At 42.3% G+C, this 16,148-nt stretch overlaps 1 protein-coding gene across 2 annotated transcripts in view; it reads right to left on the bottom strand.

Annotated features, from left to right (window-relative positions):
• The window catches only part of abcc5 (ATP-binding cassette, sub-family C (CFTR/MRP), member 5), a 168,675-nt gene extending 155,750 nt beyond the window's left edge, over positions 1-12,925 (bottom strand). For both annotated transcript variants that reach the window (XM_084314897.1, XM_084314896.1), the window contains exons 1-2: positions 12,821-12,925; positions 12,042-12,228 (exon numbers count right to left, since the gene is read on the bottom strand). In XM_084314897.1, coding sequence (XP_084171023.1) covers positions 12,042-12,161 — 120 coding nt within the window. In that variant the 5' untranslated portion in view covers positions 12,162-12,228; positions 12,821-12,925. The remainder of the gene's footprint in view (positions 1-12,041; positions 12,229-12,820) is intronic.
• Between the last annotated feature and the right edge of the window lie 3,223 nt (positions 12,926-16,148).

Consider the following 16,148-nt stretch of genomic DNA (forward strand, 5'->3'; position numbering starts at 1 on the left):
ATCTGCAGAGCCAGTGGGTAGCGAGTGCAGCAACGTATAATGTCCGTGTGGATCATTGGAGTAGGGTATATCTAATAATAATAATAATAATAATTTAGGACCTGCTCCGAGGTCATCATTTGGCACACATGCGAACCATGCATACAATGCGTATCTGCGATTAACCCATCCCGTCGTCCTTCCCCCCCAAGGGCAGCCGGGAGCAGACAGGCGCCACGTGAGCCGCGCCAGGGGACCAATCCAAGTGCTCCTGTCCGTCTTCGTCAAGGACGCCACAGCGTTAGCGATCTTGTTGTTGTGCATGTTTTTCCATTGGGTTTATCTTATCGGGGGGGAAACCCTTGCGAGCACGGGGAGAACATGCAAACTCCACACAGAAAGGCCTGGGAGATACCCCACCTGGGTAACTGGCATCATGGAAACCTGGTCCCCAAGCGGGATTCGAACCCTGGACCTTCTTGCTGTGAGGCGACAGTGTTAACCACTACACCACCGTGCCGCTACCATCTGCAGTGCTGAAGCCCCATACTCATTGATTAATGATACTAATACAAATCTATACAATCACCTGTTGTTGAATAAATACCATTACTTTCTAGTTATTACTAAAAAACAGTATATATAAAACAGTATTTGTTAAAAAAAAAAAAAAAGTATAATTTATATAATATCGTTTTTTTTTTTTTTGTATGTATGCACTGGTATCGGATAAGTATCGGTATCGGCCGATACCCAAAGCTTAGGTATCGGAATCGGATCGGAAAGTAAAAAATGGTATCGGAACATCTCTATTTGGTACCATGAGGTGCACGCATAGTCGTAGTACCCTTGAATTATAATGGTTATAATGAAACGCTCCGGCGACATCAAGGCTGTTCCTTCAACCGGCGCACTTCTTATTATATCGACTCGGGACAACATTTGTTTGTGTCAGATTTGTGTTTGTATCTAGACCACATTGCTTAGCAGAGTTTGGTGATGTGAATGGAAACTGTCAAGTTGATCAACCGATTTTGAGTACTATCTGGGGCATGGGACTCGGGAGCAATCTTTTTTATTTTTTTTTTTTTAAATAACTAAATAGTTACTTTTCACAGTAACTCATTACTTTTGGGTGTAAGTAACTAGTACAGTAACAAAGTTACTTTGAAATGAAGTAACTAGTAAAGTAACTGAGTTACTATTTTTCAGTAACTAGCACAACACTGCATAAGGAAGTGGTAAATACATGTTAGATATTCCAATGTACAGTTTTGCTGTACCATTGACTCAGAATGGTCTGTTTTATTGAAATCGTCACAGCAGTATAGTTTGTTTATACTTCAGAAGTTTTAAACATGGTCCCCAAAATGAATGGAAGCGAATGAGGAGCCTGACACCTGGGAGGAATGGGGGTGTTGCAGCCTTGGGGATGTTTTAAAAATATAATATAATTTAATATATAATATAATATAATAATTTGTGCTTCACCAAGAAATTTGGTCAGCAGCCGCCACTGGTGCGTACGATCATTTCTAAGCAAAGTGTGGGACTTATCAATTTGAACTTGTGCTTGACTTTGTGCTTGACTTTGTGCGACGGCATATGCTCTCATCAGTTTCATGCATTAGTTTCAACGCGGAAATAAGCTTGCGTTCATTAGTGGTTGTGGTATTCACTGACCTTTGGGAAGTATTTTGACATGTACATGGGTACCCCGGTCGTATAGTGTATCTTGTAGCCCAGGCCCATTGCAAGTTGCTGTACTCTGTCGTCTACTCTAAGCCATCCTAGTAGGTTGTCAAAGTGGGCAGGGGTGAGGTGGGTTCTGGGGTTCAGGTCAAGTAGTAGTCTGACCAGTTTGTTTTGTGATGTTTGTAATTTTGTTTTAAGCGCCTTTGAGGTGCTTTGGTACCATGAGGTGCACGCATAGTCGTAGTACCCTTGAATTATAATGGTTATAATGAAACGCTCCGGCGACATCAAGGCTGTTCCTTCAACCGGCGCACTTCTTATTATATCGACTCGGGACAACATTTGTTTGTGTCAGATTTGTGTTTGTATCTAGACCACATTGCTTAGCAGAGTTCGGTGATGTGAATGGAAACTGTCAAGTTGATCAACCGATTTTGAGTACTATCTGGGGCATGGGACTCGGGAGCAATTTTTTTTTTTTTTTTTTTTTTTTTTTTAATAACTAAATAGTTACTTTTCACAGTAACTCATTACTTTTGGGTGTAAGTAACTAGTACAGTAACGAAGTTACTTTGAAATGAAGTAACTAGTAAAGTAACTGAGTTACTATTTTTCAGTAACTAGCACAACACTGCATAAGGAAGTGGTAAATACATGTTAGATATTCCAATGTACAGTTTTGCTGTACCATTGACTCAGAATGGTCTGTTTTATTGAAATCGTCACAGCAGTATAGTTTGTTTATACTTCAGAAGTTTTAAACATGGTCCCCAAAATGAATGGAAGCGAATGAGGAGCCTGACACCTGGGAGGAATGGGGGTGTTGCAGCCTTGGGGATGTTTTAAAAATATAATATAATTTAATATATAATATAATATAATAATTTGTGCTTCACCAAGAAATTTGGTCAGCAGCCGCCACTGGTGCGTACGATCATTTCTAAGCAAAGTGTGGGACTTATCAATTTGAACTTGTGCTTGACTTTTGTGCTTGACTTTGTGCGACGGCATATGCTCTCATCAGTTTCATGCATTAGTTTCAACGCGGAAATAAGCTTGCGTTCATTAGTTTGACTGACGTGTTCTGTATGACCCCCGTAATTCATTATAGTTAATTGTAAAATAGCAACAGTAGTGTAATTATGGTCAAAACCCTATAAATAGCATTTGGAATAATAGGACTTTCCTTCTGAATGAATGCAGCATGGTTTATATATATATGGCGTTATCGGAATATACGGGGTGTACTGACTGCGCTCCGCGTAACTCAACTCGTTATTATTTTGCGCATAGATTGCAGAAATACGGGAACGTTTTGATTATATTTTAAAGGCTTTGCCATAACGTTAAACGAAACAAGTGGAATTTCGAAGCTGTAAGCAGAATACAAGTCATATGAACACCCACGATATAGTGTTCTTCTCCCTTCCTACTGTATAAGAAAGAATAAAAAACGCATTGCAACGAGAACAGAGGTTATTTGTTGAGTTTATGTGTATACAAAACCCTTGCAATAAATGTGTCTTAAATTAATGAAAAGCATACATGCTCTGGATACAGGTAGCATGTATCGTGTGGGTGATATGACTCGTATTCTGCTTACAGAATTCCACGTATTTAGTTTTACAATGTCAAAGCCTTTTTTTTTTTTTTTTTATCTTTTCCCCCCTCCTTTTTCTTCCGATTTTCTCCCATCCCAATGTTAGTCGTTATGCCAATTCCTAATCCCCTTCCTGGTCGCTGCGCACTTACCCCCCACAGTCGGTCTGGGAGAGTGGAGGCTATCACGTGCTTCCTCCGACACACGTCTAGCCAATCAACCGCTTCTTTTCACCTGGCAGCGCGGACTCTCACTGAGAGGGTGTAACGTGTGGAAGGATCACACTACCCCCCTTAGATCCTATCCGCGCTGAGCAGGCGCCCCGACCGAACTGTAGGAGTCGCTGTTTACAACGACCCGGACCCACCCCGCCAGCTTTCCCACCCTCTAATACAGCCAATTGTATTAGTGTGAACGGCCAGCCAAGCTGGTGACAACGCCAGAGCTGTGAGCTGGATTTGAACAGCGAATCCAGCGTCTCCGGTGTTGGTGACAAACGCAATCTCCGCTACGCCACCTGACCGCCCTAATGTCAAAGCCTTTTAATATAAATCAAAACGTTCCCGTATTTCTGCAATCTATGCGCAAAATAATAACGAGTTGATTTCTAACAAAGAACATATTACATGCTGGGTAGGCTGATAGAGTAAACTATGATATGAATATGAATAGGAATATGATATGATATAAGGTATACTGGTCCGTCCGCGAGGATAGCGAGGAGTCGGAGAGCCATTAAATGCCATTTGAGAATATAGGCTATTAATGCAAAGCGACGGCCTATAGCCTATACATATTATTTAATGTTTTCATAAGCATAAAGATACAACAGCTAGATTAATGATCAAGTTAGTTTACTGTATGCAGGCTTCGCAGGGCTGTGCCATGTGTTATTATAGATGCGCAAGTTACTGTTGCATAATGTAGGCTATGGCTGCTATTATATGTAATTCATATAGGCTACCTAATACCGACAACAAAATAGATTGTATGCCTCAAGTACAAATCATATTATACCCGGTAGCCAATCGAACAAAACGAATAAAGGCATTCATATTCCAGCATGGTTATAATGACACACCAAACAGTGGTTAACGAACGGTCTTTATTAGTATTTCGAGCTGTCCAGGCAGAATTGCAGCAATGGTCTTAGGGAGTCGTTGATATCTGACATCACCGTGTACAAGTCCGACAGCCTTTTATTTATCCCATAACACGGGTTGTGTCTTCTTGGTTCGACAGCGCCTTTTTTTTTGTGCCCCAAATAGGCCGTTATTGAAAATAAGAACTTGTTCTTAATTAACCTGCCTATTCAAATAAAGGTTTGATGATGATGATGAGTGAACAATCTCTTGTGGAGTTTCTCAGAGTTCGCTCGGGTCAGTCCATTATTTCACATCCCATGGGGGTGTTTCATTACCATATATGGATAATCATGCACGAGCATTGACGGTAGAACAAAGAGGTATTTATCAACATGGAGTGTGCGTAGGACCCGTGTACGCACGGTTGATAAATCCCAATATTTCTGTGCGTACACACATTCTAAATTCTGTGCTTACGTACGAAAATAGAACACTTACTAAGAATTGTTGATAAATGAGGGCCCTCTATAGGAACCAGGCGGGTCTTAAAACTATCAGGTGACTCCAGGTCTATAGGAACCAGGCGGGTCTTAAAACTATCAGGTGACTCCAGGTCTATAGGAACCAGGCGGGTCTTAAAACTATCAGGTGACTCCAGGTCTATAGGAACCAGGCGGGTCTTAAAACTATCAGGTGACTCCAAGTCTATAGGAACCAGGCGGGTCTTAAAACTATCAGGTGACTCCAGGTCTATAGGAACCAGGCGGGTCTTAAAACTATCAGGTGACTCCAGGTCTATAGGAACCAGGCGGGTCTTAAAACTATCAGGTGACTCCAGGTCTATAGGAACCAGGCGGGTCTTAAAACTATCAGGTGACTCCAGGTCTATAGGAACCAGGCGGGTCTTAAAACTATCAGGTGACTCCAGGTCTATAGGAACCAGGCGGGTCTTAAAACTATCAGGTGACTGAAGGTCTGACTCTATAGGAACCAGGCAGGTCTTAACACTATCAGGTGACTCCAGGTCTATAGGAACCAGGCGGGTCTTAAAACTATCAGGTGACTCCAGGTCTATAGGAACCAGGCGGGTCTTAAAACGTAACTATCTGAGTGTGGCACAGGATTCCTGCCAATCAGGGAAAAGCCCATCCCTCATTGGTCGCCACGGTTGTCAATCACCTTAATGTGAGAGGATAGAGCAGACAAACATGGACAAAAACTATCCAAAATGGCATTGATAAGGTATGAAAACTGCTTAATTTGCGTATTTAATTATATATATTCTCAGACATGTACCATAAGATACAGGAAATCTAGCAACAATAGAATAATTTCGACTTCATTATCTGGGTCAAACTTCCATTATTCTCAATCCGAAATAATCACTGTGATTATTTTGTGGGAATTAAATCTTTCCATTTCATTATCTGGGTCAAACCACCACATCCCCAGTGATATGACTGTAACTAGTTTATGAAACTGGGTTACAGACATCTAGGCTGCTCCCACTGCACAGCTCATTAATAACTCAAATCTGGGGAGAACATATTTTGTATAAACATAATAGAATGTAGAATATTTTATTTCATTATATATAATTACAGACATACAAACAAACAAACAAATTAATTAATTCACAAATAAATATATATATATATATATCAGAAAATAATTTTTTTTTTTTATTTTATACAAATGTACTGCCACGCAACAAAGTCAGTGGTAAATGGTGCATTTATATAACAGCTTTTATCCAAAGCACTTTACAATTTTTGCCCTCACATTCACCCATTCACTCACACATTCACACTCCGATGGCAACCATGCAAAGTGCCAAGTAACCTGCACATCGAGAGCAATTGTCTTGCTCAAGGACACTTCGACCCGGGAGGAGCAGGAATCGAACCGGGAACCTTACGACTACCAGACGACCGCTCTTGCCCCGAGAAGAGAAGAGAAGCCAACCAACCAACCAACTAACAAACCAACCAACCAATAAACAATCCAACCAATCAACCAATAAACCAACAAACCAACCAACCAAACAATCAAACAACCAATCAACCAAATAAATTCTTATTTTCCGATTGGTGGTCAAACTGTCCATGTGTTTTTGAAGTTCTAGAATGTGTTTTGAGGTGGTTCTACAGCCCTTGGGTCAGCACACAGAGGACCATAACAAAGATGGCGGAGTGAGCTTGTAGGGGTGTGATTTAATAGGGATGTTACTACATGTAAATGTACTGAACGCACAGAAAGGAAATTGGTATCTATCTTCTTATCTGACTCTGGAGAAGACTGTAAGATGTCGTCAGCTTTGAGTCCACTGTCTTTGTTTATATCCATTACCTTTGCATGTAAACTGTCGATAGAGGCCTGTCACAGAATGCTTGGGGAGTGGTTACCAAGGGTTACATGTCACTGTCAAACTTTGCCCAAACAGGAAGTAAAGAACTAACTAACCAGTGCTACTTATACTGGTAATATCTTCCATATTTCTTTAATTGTCCCTTATCTTTTTTAGCCTACTTTACAGATAGGAACCAAAAATGTGTTGAAACAAGTTAAATAATGTCACTTCACATAGTAGGGCTGTCTTAAATACTTCGAAGCTTCAAAGCTTCGTTCGATGGGCATGGGATTCGAATGGGAAAAGAAAATTCGAATATATTAAAAAAAAAATATATATATATATATATATTTTTGTTTTGTTGTAAAATCTACTCTGCCTCTCTTTTTTAACTACAACAAGCAATGCTGTTTGTTATTTAAGATGAGGTCGGACTCGGCACTGACAGATTTGTGTTCATTGTGCTGCTTTTATAAAGCCTCAAATGACGGCTTACAATATTTCATGAAAGCAAAGTGTTTCGTTTGTCTAAGATTTAAAAAGGTTTAAACTTTACAGCACTGACAAAGTTGAACAAAGTGCTGCACAAGTCCCACAACATAAAAAAAAATTATAATAATAATAATAATAATATATATATATATTTTTTTTTTGCTTTGAATTAAAATCAAAACTCTGCCCCGAAGCTTCGAATGCCAAAAGAAATTCGAAGGTCAGCCCTACTTCACAGCCAGGCGACATCACTGCATGACTCATGGATGTTCAGACCAGCTCAGCGTTTGGTTACTTGGTGATGTATTATGTACACAATTACGATCAGAGTCATTGCCACGTGTTCCTTCAAAGCCACGCGGTCACGGAGGTGGTCCGACCGCGAAGTCTGTCGGCGGGATGTGTGTTACGTTCCACCCGGTCCTGCCTCACAGCCCCCATCTGTCCATGGACTTCCTCCACCTGCTGGACAATTCTTGCCATTGCCCCTTGAACTTTGTTCAGTCTGTTCCATCTCAGGTGTGTCTCTTTCCCAATCACCCTCATGTCTCAATTCGTCTGTGTATTTAAGTGTTGTCTGCCCTGCCTTCCTTGTCGGGTCATTGCTCCTGTTGCTCCTGTTACTGCTGTTCCTGTGATTCTGCTTTTCGTCAGCCGTTCACTGAACACTACCGTGAGCAGTCGTATTTATCTTTGTGAAGGCATTAACGCTCCTTGCCACGGAGCATAATATTGTTGTGCTGTTTTGTCAGAGACGCAATCTTTTTATGATTGCTGTGTATCGCAATCCTTATTTAAAGTGTTTATTATTTATAGAGCATTTAGCATGTTTTGGAGACTTGCCCTCTCACTTTGTTTTTGAGCCACACTCACTGGAATTAAAGGAGCAGTGCTCATATTCAAGAATCAACACCTGCCTCCTGTCTATCCTCTGCCTGTCTGCGTTTGGGTCCTACCTCCTACCACACCACCATGCTATCTAAATGTACCCACTCTAACAATGTGAGAGCGGAGCGCCGATAGATTCAACTTTGTGAATCTATCTACCGCCATGTGAACCACATAACCAAATCGGCCTTCTACCACCTCCGGAACATTGCCCGTCTCCGCCCCTCCCTATCACTCTCCGCTGCTGAAACACTGGTTCATGCATTCATATCATCACAACTAGATTACTGCAACAGCATCCTCTACGGCTCACCAAACACTATCCTCAATAAACTCCAATATGTCCAAAACTCTGCTGCCCGCATGCTCACCTCCACCCGTCGCTCTGATCACATCACCCCTGTCCTCCACGACCTCCACTGGCTTCCAATCAAATACAGGATACATTTTAAAATACTACTCATCACATTCAAAGCCCTCAACAACCTTGCCCCTCCCTACCTGTCCGACCTCCTCCACCGTCACACGCCCACCCGTCGCCTTAGGTCTGCAGATGCCAACCTCCTAACACCTCCCACGACCAGGCTCCGGACCTGGGGCGACAGGGCCTTCGCTGCTGCTGCCCCCTCCCTCTGGAATGCCCTCCCCAGCCATATCCGTGATGCAAACACCCTGACATCTTTTAAATCAGCCCTCAAAACTCACCTTTTCAATCTTGCTTTTGACCTCTAATTCTGTCGGTGTTATTTTATTTTATTTTATTTTTGTCATGTATTATTTTTGTTCTGTTTTTTGTTTTGCCATAGTTTGTCTCTCCTGCCCATGTAAAGCGTCTTTGAGCACCTGGAAAAGCGCTATATAAAATAGATGTATTATTATTATTATTAATATGAAGGCTGAATAACAATGAAGCCGGTGGGCACGGGACACAACATGTGCATGTCTCACAGGCCTTCCTCATCCCTCATCTCCACAACCCACAACACAATATTACACACTGCTCTTTTTAGTACTATTATTATTACTATTTTGACATAATTATAGCAGAATAAAATGTCCTAAGTTGATATAACCGCTTCAGTCCCGGCCTGCTTCTCTCATCTCTGTAACTAACGTGAGACTTGACTACAGAGCTCCACAAAGCAAGGTTTTTACGTAACCACTCTCATCCTAGATGAGGACACATGGGACAGACATAGCAGAGTAAAAGTAATTGGGAGTTACTAGGGATGTGATTTAAGGGATGTGACTTAAGGGATGTGATTTAATAGGGATGGGATTTAAGGTAGGTAATTTAAGGCATGTGATTTAATAGGGATGTGATTTAAGGGATGTAACTTAGGGGATCTGATTTAAGGGATGTGATGTAATAGGAATGTGATTTGATAGGAATGTGAATATGTGATTTAATATGGATGTGATTTGATAGGAATGTGATTTAAGGAGTGGACCAGCATCCATTACAGGACCCACACGTACCGTGCAACGGATTCTGGAATTGTTACAGTATCGATGTTTTCTGCATTTTGACCTTTTAATAAATGAAGGAATACAAGATGTGTTAAATGTATTAAATGCTAATATCATATCATAATATCATATCATGTGTATGTTCTCTGGATGCCTGGTTCCCACTCCTGTGTCCTGTGTCATTCCTACGTCACCCTGCTGAAGATGTGAATCATTCTATAGTCAGATGACACTGAGGAGGATTATGACCTCCATGCAGAATTGCAGATACTGAGCGCCTGGAATAAGAAGAATACTCTTTACCACTGGTGATTATTATAATGCATTGTAAAAAATATATATATAATAATAAAATAAAATAGTGTATTATCATCAGTGAAACGGTAGTAGAGGTTTTCTGAATGAACACGGATGCCAGCATCCTCATCGTTCCACGCTGCCTCTGAGCATGTGCAGCAGTACCCCCCCCCCCCCCCCCCTCCCCCCGCTCACGTTTCCCCTCTCATGTTGCACAGGCATCGCAGACACTCACACAGCCACAGCCAATCCGCCGCTGAGCTGCCTCGCGCATCACCGGACTCGGGCCCAGCTATTGGCTGCCGAGCGCCGTCACTCAGCCCAGCGGGGGGGGGAGGAGTTAAGTTATGTAAACAAAGCCGTGCAGCGGAGGACCTGGGACAAGCTATAGCATCTAGCGATGACAGAGAGGAGGAGGAAGAGAGAGAGACACAGAGAGAGAGAGACATACAGAGAGAGAGAGAGAGAGAGAGACGGAGAGAGATAGATCAGATCCTAGAGGGGAGCTGAGGCCATGTTAGGTTACCTGTAAGTTGTAACTACCCTGCATGTTCCATTTGAACATCCTATGAGAAGATGAGAGGAGAGGAGAGAAGAGGAGAGGAGAGGAGAGGAGAGGAGAGGAGAGGAGAGGAGAGGAGAGGAGAGGAGAGAATGGACTGCATTTATATATCATAAATGCTTTTATCCAAAGCGCTTTACAACTTATGCCTCACATTCACCCATTCACTCACACATTCACACACCGACAGTGGAGGCAACCATGCAAGGTCCCGACCTGCTCATCGGGAGCAGTTAGGGGTTAAGTGTCTTGCTCAAGGACACTTTGACACGTTGCCAGAGAGGAGCCGGAATCGAACAGGGACCCTTCTGATAACCAGACAAACCTCCTGAGCCACTGCCCCGAGAAGAGGAGAGTAGAGTAGAGTAGAGTAGAGACGAGGAGTGGAGAGAAGAAGTGGAGAGAAGATGAGAGGAGAGGAGAGGAGATGAGATCAGAGAAGGCAAGAGAAGGAGTGGAGAAGAGAAGAAAGGAGGAGGGGAGAGAATAGGGGAAAAGAGAAGAGGAAAGGGGAGGAGAGGAGAGAAGAGGTGAGAAGAGTGAGAGATGAGAGAATATAAGAGAAGAGGAGAGACGAGAAGAAGGGAGAAGAGGGGAGAGAAGAGGAGATGAGAGAAGAGATGAGAGCAGAGGTGAGACGAGGAGAGGAGAAGAGGAGAGAAGAGGGGTGAAGAGAAGAGGAGAGGGGTGAAGAGAAGAGAAGGGAGGTGAGAAGAGGAGAGGAGAGAAGGGGAGATGAGAGGAGAGGAGAGGAGGTAATGATCCAGTCCACTCTCCAACCTGCTGACTACATGCTGACTGAGAGTCGGGACAAAGCACATCTAAAACCACAACAGCCACAGGTCACAGCAGACAGCCCTGTCTCTCTCTCTCTCTCTCTCTCTCTCTCTCTCTCTCTCTCTCTCTCTCTCTCTCTCTCTCTCTATCGATCTATCTATCTATCGAGCTATCTATCTATCTATCTATCTATCTATCTATCTATCTATCTATCTATCTATCTATCTATCTATCTATCTATCTATCTATCTATCTATCTACTAAGAGAAAGGAAGAGACCCACACCCTAACATCTTCTGTTAGAGATAAAAGACGATGTTGCCCTTTTGACATGGCTGCTATTCTATTATTTACTGTAAATACACGTGCAAACAATTCACCGTAGTAACTCCTGTATCATTATGAGAAAATGTCATTCTTGATGAGGAGAGAAAGTGTCCCTTTTAGTGGATCCACACACAGAGAAGAGTGGTGTTGCATTACACCCACAAGAGCAGACCAGTCTCCTCCATTGTGTTGGAGAGCAGTGAAGACGGAAGCAAACGTCACCTCTTCACTTTACGTTCAGACCAGTGCTGCTCGCTGAGTGGGATCTTGTGCCTGAGAGCTTTTGACGTCAACGCGGAGCTGATTTACTGTTATTGTCGTTTTTCACTCAAAGTTAAGTGCGTTTTTACATAATGCCAACAATGAAACGGCAAGGGAGACAAGGGAGATGAGGGAGACAACGACAGACCCTCTGTTAGAATTGGGCCCCCAGAATAAGGGAGAGAGCGCGGGTGAACGGGTGAGTTAGTAAATACAGTACATTTCCATGTAAGACAACACAGTGGCTTCAGGACTGACCTGGAGCTTGGCGTGCTGGTAGGGGTTGACCTCTGTGCCCGGCAATGTCCCCCTGCTTGGTACGGGCTGGTACACAGGCCCTGGTCCCAGGTAATCCTTCCCAAAGTCATGTTCTTTCATCTTTTATAAACCAACATAGGACCTGTGGGCTTTTGTTTCCTCAAGCAGTAAGCCTTTGTGTTGTTTGCTGAAATGTGAAATAATGAACAAATTCAAATTAAAATCTACAGGCAGATAATAACCCTATTATAAAGCACAATAATTATGCGTTTGCTTAGCATTTGAGCTCGAATATAACTCGGTATCAGGGAATGCCATTCACTGGAAAATATCTCCCTTCTTAAATAATTTCTATTTGAAAGCATCTCTCGGATGACAATGAGCTGCGGCTCAAAACGAGATATCATTATAATAACAAGTCAACAGCAACAACACAATGGAAAACCACCAGGTCGATTCGTCGATAGCTTTTGTTGCCCGAGCAATATCTCCTGCAGACAGAACAAATGAAAAGCATCGCTGCCACGGACGATAAGTAACAGACACATCATCGACATATCGTCTCACAACCTTACAATTATGAATAATAACATAATAACATGATCTCGACTGCATGTAATTAAAACAAATAGCCCACTGCCCGCGGTAACTTCAAACGCTCAACTGTAAAGCAGGCGACTACATCTTGTTGTAAATGTTAATTAAAATAAACATAATTTCTATATAAAAAAGGCCCAGTATTCTTAACGTGACAGCGTCGTTATTGTAGAAAATCTAACCGTTTGCGTGCCGCTTGAGATAAAGAAAGGGTGGCGCGGTGGAGGTAAAGAAGGTGGATCTCCAAGGCAACCAGGTACCTGTTCCTCTCTGCGCGACAGACGGTGGAACAGCAGCATCCTGAGGAAAAACAACTTCTTTATCGGGCGGCTCTGGCCCAGTGGCCGCGCGGCTGTGCGCGGGACATGTAGTTCTTCACGCGCCCTGTGTAGGAACAACGAACCGGTAAGGAGACTACGACAGACTACAGTTCCCACCAGACTTGGCGCGCTTCCCTCTCGTGCGGCCAGCGTCGGGGAGGCAGATCTCCTACAAGGAGACTATAAAATAAGGAAGGGTCATCATCACTTCACCGTGTAGCGCGTGAACACACGGTGGCGCTTCGTAGAAGCGTTCAGTTCGACCGACGTTGAGTTGAATCAAATGGTATCAACCGTCTCCTCGTGTATGACCTGTCATTTAAACGGGTTATTACGTCGGATGTCAGAATCAACTGCAATTCGTTTCCTTGTTAACTAGCTAACATTTGATATATTGGTTGATGCATATTTTCCAGATAGCTGGTATATTTTGAATTTGTATACAATACAGGCTTAAATAGATAGTGTACATAAAGACCCAGTGCCTCATCCGTAGCTAACAGTGTATTGCACTACCCCACAGGACCATAGCATGTCCTACCATGCTCTGTAAATAACTCATGTACATATACCGATATGCCCTACTTTGTTTACTTGTTTTATTGCACAATGTCGTTCTATTGGATTTTTATTATATTACTATTGTATTACTATTGTATTATGCACAATCGTTGCGGGCAAGACCCCCGCATTTCACTCTTGACTTGACTTGAACTGGCACCAACGATGACGCCAAGCAGAGCATTTATTGACGTCATGACCCTTCCTTCTTTTATAGTTTCCTTGGTCTCCTACGCAGCTGGACGACGTACACCGTGACATACGTGCTCTGCGTAGGAGGACTGTGTTGGCGACGTTGTATCATCGAATGTAGGCGACTGTATTATATACATTTAATAATATATTCAGGCTTCCGATCAGGACAGAACCCACCTTGTATTTGTTAAATAGTTTATCCGTCGTTTTGCTGATAAGCGTATAGTGCAGGGTCATAATACTTCAATGTTGTGTATGATACTGTGGTTTTCCTAATAAGTAATAGTAGTATTTTACACAGTAGTATCAGACCAATGCAAGTTACAGGAAAATATGATCTTGTTGAGGATATAAAACTAAATATAGGCAGCTTTTTTTATTTGGAATAAATTCAAACATTTCATAACATACTAACTTACAAGGTAACTGCTGTGGAGTTACAGATCCATACAGATAATCACCATGAGTTCACTAAACATGAAGTCAGAGCAGGTAGAACGAACCCTTATAAGTATCATGGTAGTTTGATGGTAATTCTAGATTTTCCATGGTAATTGCCACTGTGTAAGTAATGTACTGTGGTACTTAAATGGTAAAAATCATGGTATACATTTTGTACCTACATAGTAGTACCATGGTTGATTGTTTAGTCTTCGTGTCCTGCACACAAAGTGTCCAACCCTCATGGGTTTATAAGACACCAAGAATACTGTTGTAGTGTTCCATTATTACATTTAATTACATAAATACAGATTACAGCTCGGTTTTAAACGAACTATTCAGTCTTCTCTCCCGAGCTTGGCAAATAAAATATGCTCCATAAAAAGTTCCCTTCCTGAAGCACAACTCAGGTTGTTCATATTCAAGAAAATCAACATAAATGGAGGACATTTTAACTAAAAAGTACTTCCCTTACGTCCTCGTAGACAGGACAGTAAAATAACCTTGTTCTTTATTTCACCTCCAGTAGCTCAGACCAAACAGTCTGTCCTCTTCTGGGGTGGCTAGACTGGCTGTGGCGATGTTCCCGAGTCTATCTGTGCAGTATAATGGTATAATAATGGAATATAATCTAGACAATAATATTGTGGTATTTCCATTGTTATTTGGTCACTGGTGGCAATACCACATGTTTTGGTAAAGTGTGTGTGGTTATCATACTAACACAACAGACACCCTCTACAAACAAGGGGGTACTGCACATGCTCAGATTGCGCAGGTGGAGTGTTTGGCCACCAAATGTAATTGCTGACAAATTCTGACTGCATGTTTTTCACAGGATATGATGCAATATGACACCTCTTTCTGTTACCCTCCTTGAGAACAAACAGGATGCACCTCCTAAGGTCTCAGGGACTCTGTGCGTGTCCTACCCCTCATACAGATGATACCATCTCCTTGCTTTGTCCAGTAACAAACACACATAAAAGGGCCAATCTGTGATACAAACTAATGATTCCCCCCACAAACAAAAAATAAATATAAGCGACGTGTTTTCATTCTCTAGTTGATGAGTTCTTGGTGCAGACTGACACTAGACAACTGGTATATACAGGTTTGTAGTGTTTTTTGTAAAATGTTTGTTCATGTTGGTAAAAGAAAAAGGTTAAGAACGGTCCAAACGGTTTATTTTCCATCTATAAATCACTCTTGTGCTATGGGAACCAACACACGGGCATCGATCACGAGGACGTCCCACGTTAACCTACGTGGACGTACTCAGGAGAGATGTGGGAACAGAAAGCACCGGCGAGCTAGCCAGATGCATGGAGGATCAGGATGACTGGAAGCACCGATGGAGGGCCTGTCCGAGGACGACCTAGATTGGATTGCATTTTTATAACAGCTCTTATCCAACGCACTTAACTTATGCCTCACATTAACCCATTCACTCACACACCAAGGGTGGAGGTGACCAGGCAAGGTGGCAACCTGCTCATTGGGAGCAGTTAGGGGTCAAGTGTTTCACTCAAGGACACTTCAGACACTGCCAGGAGCTGGAATTGAACCAGGGACCTTGAGATTACCAGACTGCTCTACATCCGTCAAATTACACCAACCAGGGGAGAGAAGACCTCTAATGAATGTACCATCTTGCACTGATGAGTGCAATAATAGATTTATTTTATATAGCGCCTTACATAATGTGATTGGTATCGATCTTCTTGTCTGACTCTGGAGAATACAGTAAGAACATTTCCCATAATGTTGGCGTGTTCCTTTAACTGGCCTACAGGTTAAACCATGTGTAAAGCCTTTTAGATTCAGATTCTATCCAGTAGCTTTCAATGTCCAGTAGCAATTATGACCTCATCGTTGGAAAGTAAAATCCTCATGTGAGATCAGTCAACTGAAAGGGTTAAATAACAGATAAAGTTCTCAATACCATCTCAACTGACTCCATTATATCAATGTGAAAATGCATGACAACGAC

Source organism: Notolepis coatsorum, assembly GCF_963971535.1.
Source record: "Notolepis coatsorum genome assembly, chromosome: 1".
Lineage (NCBI taxonomy): Eukaryota > Metazoa > Chordata > Actinopteri > Aulopiformes > Paralepididae > Notolepis > Notolepis coatsorum.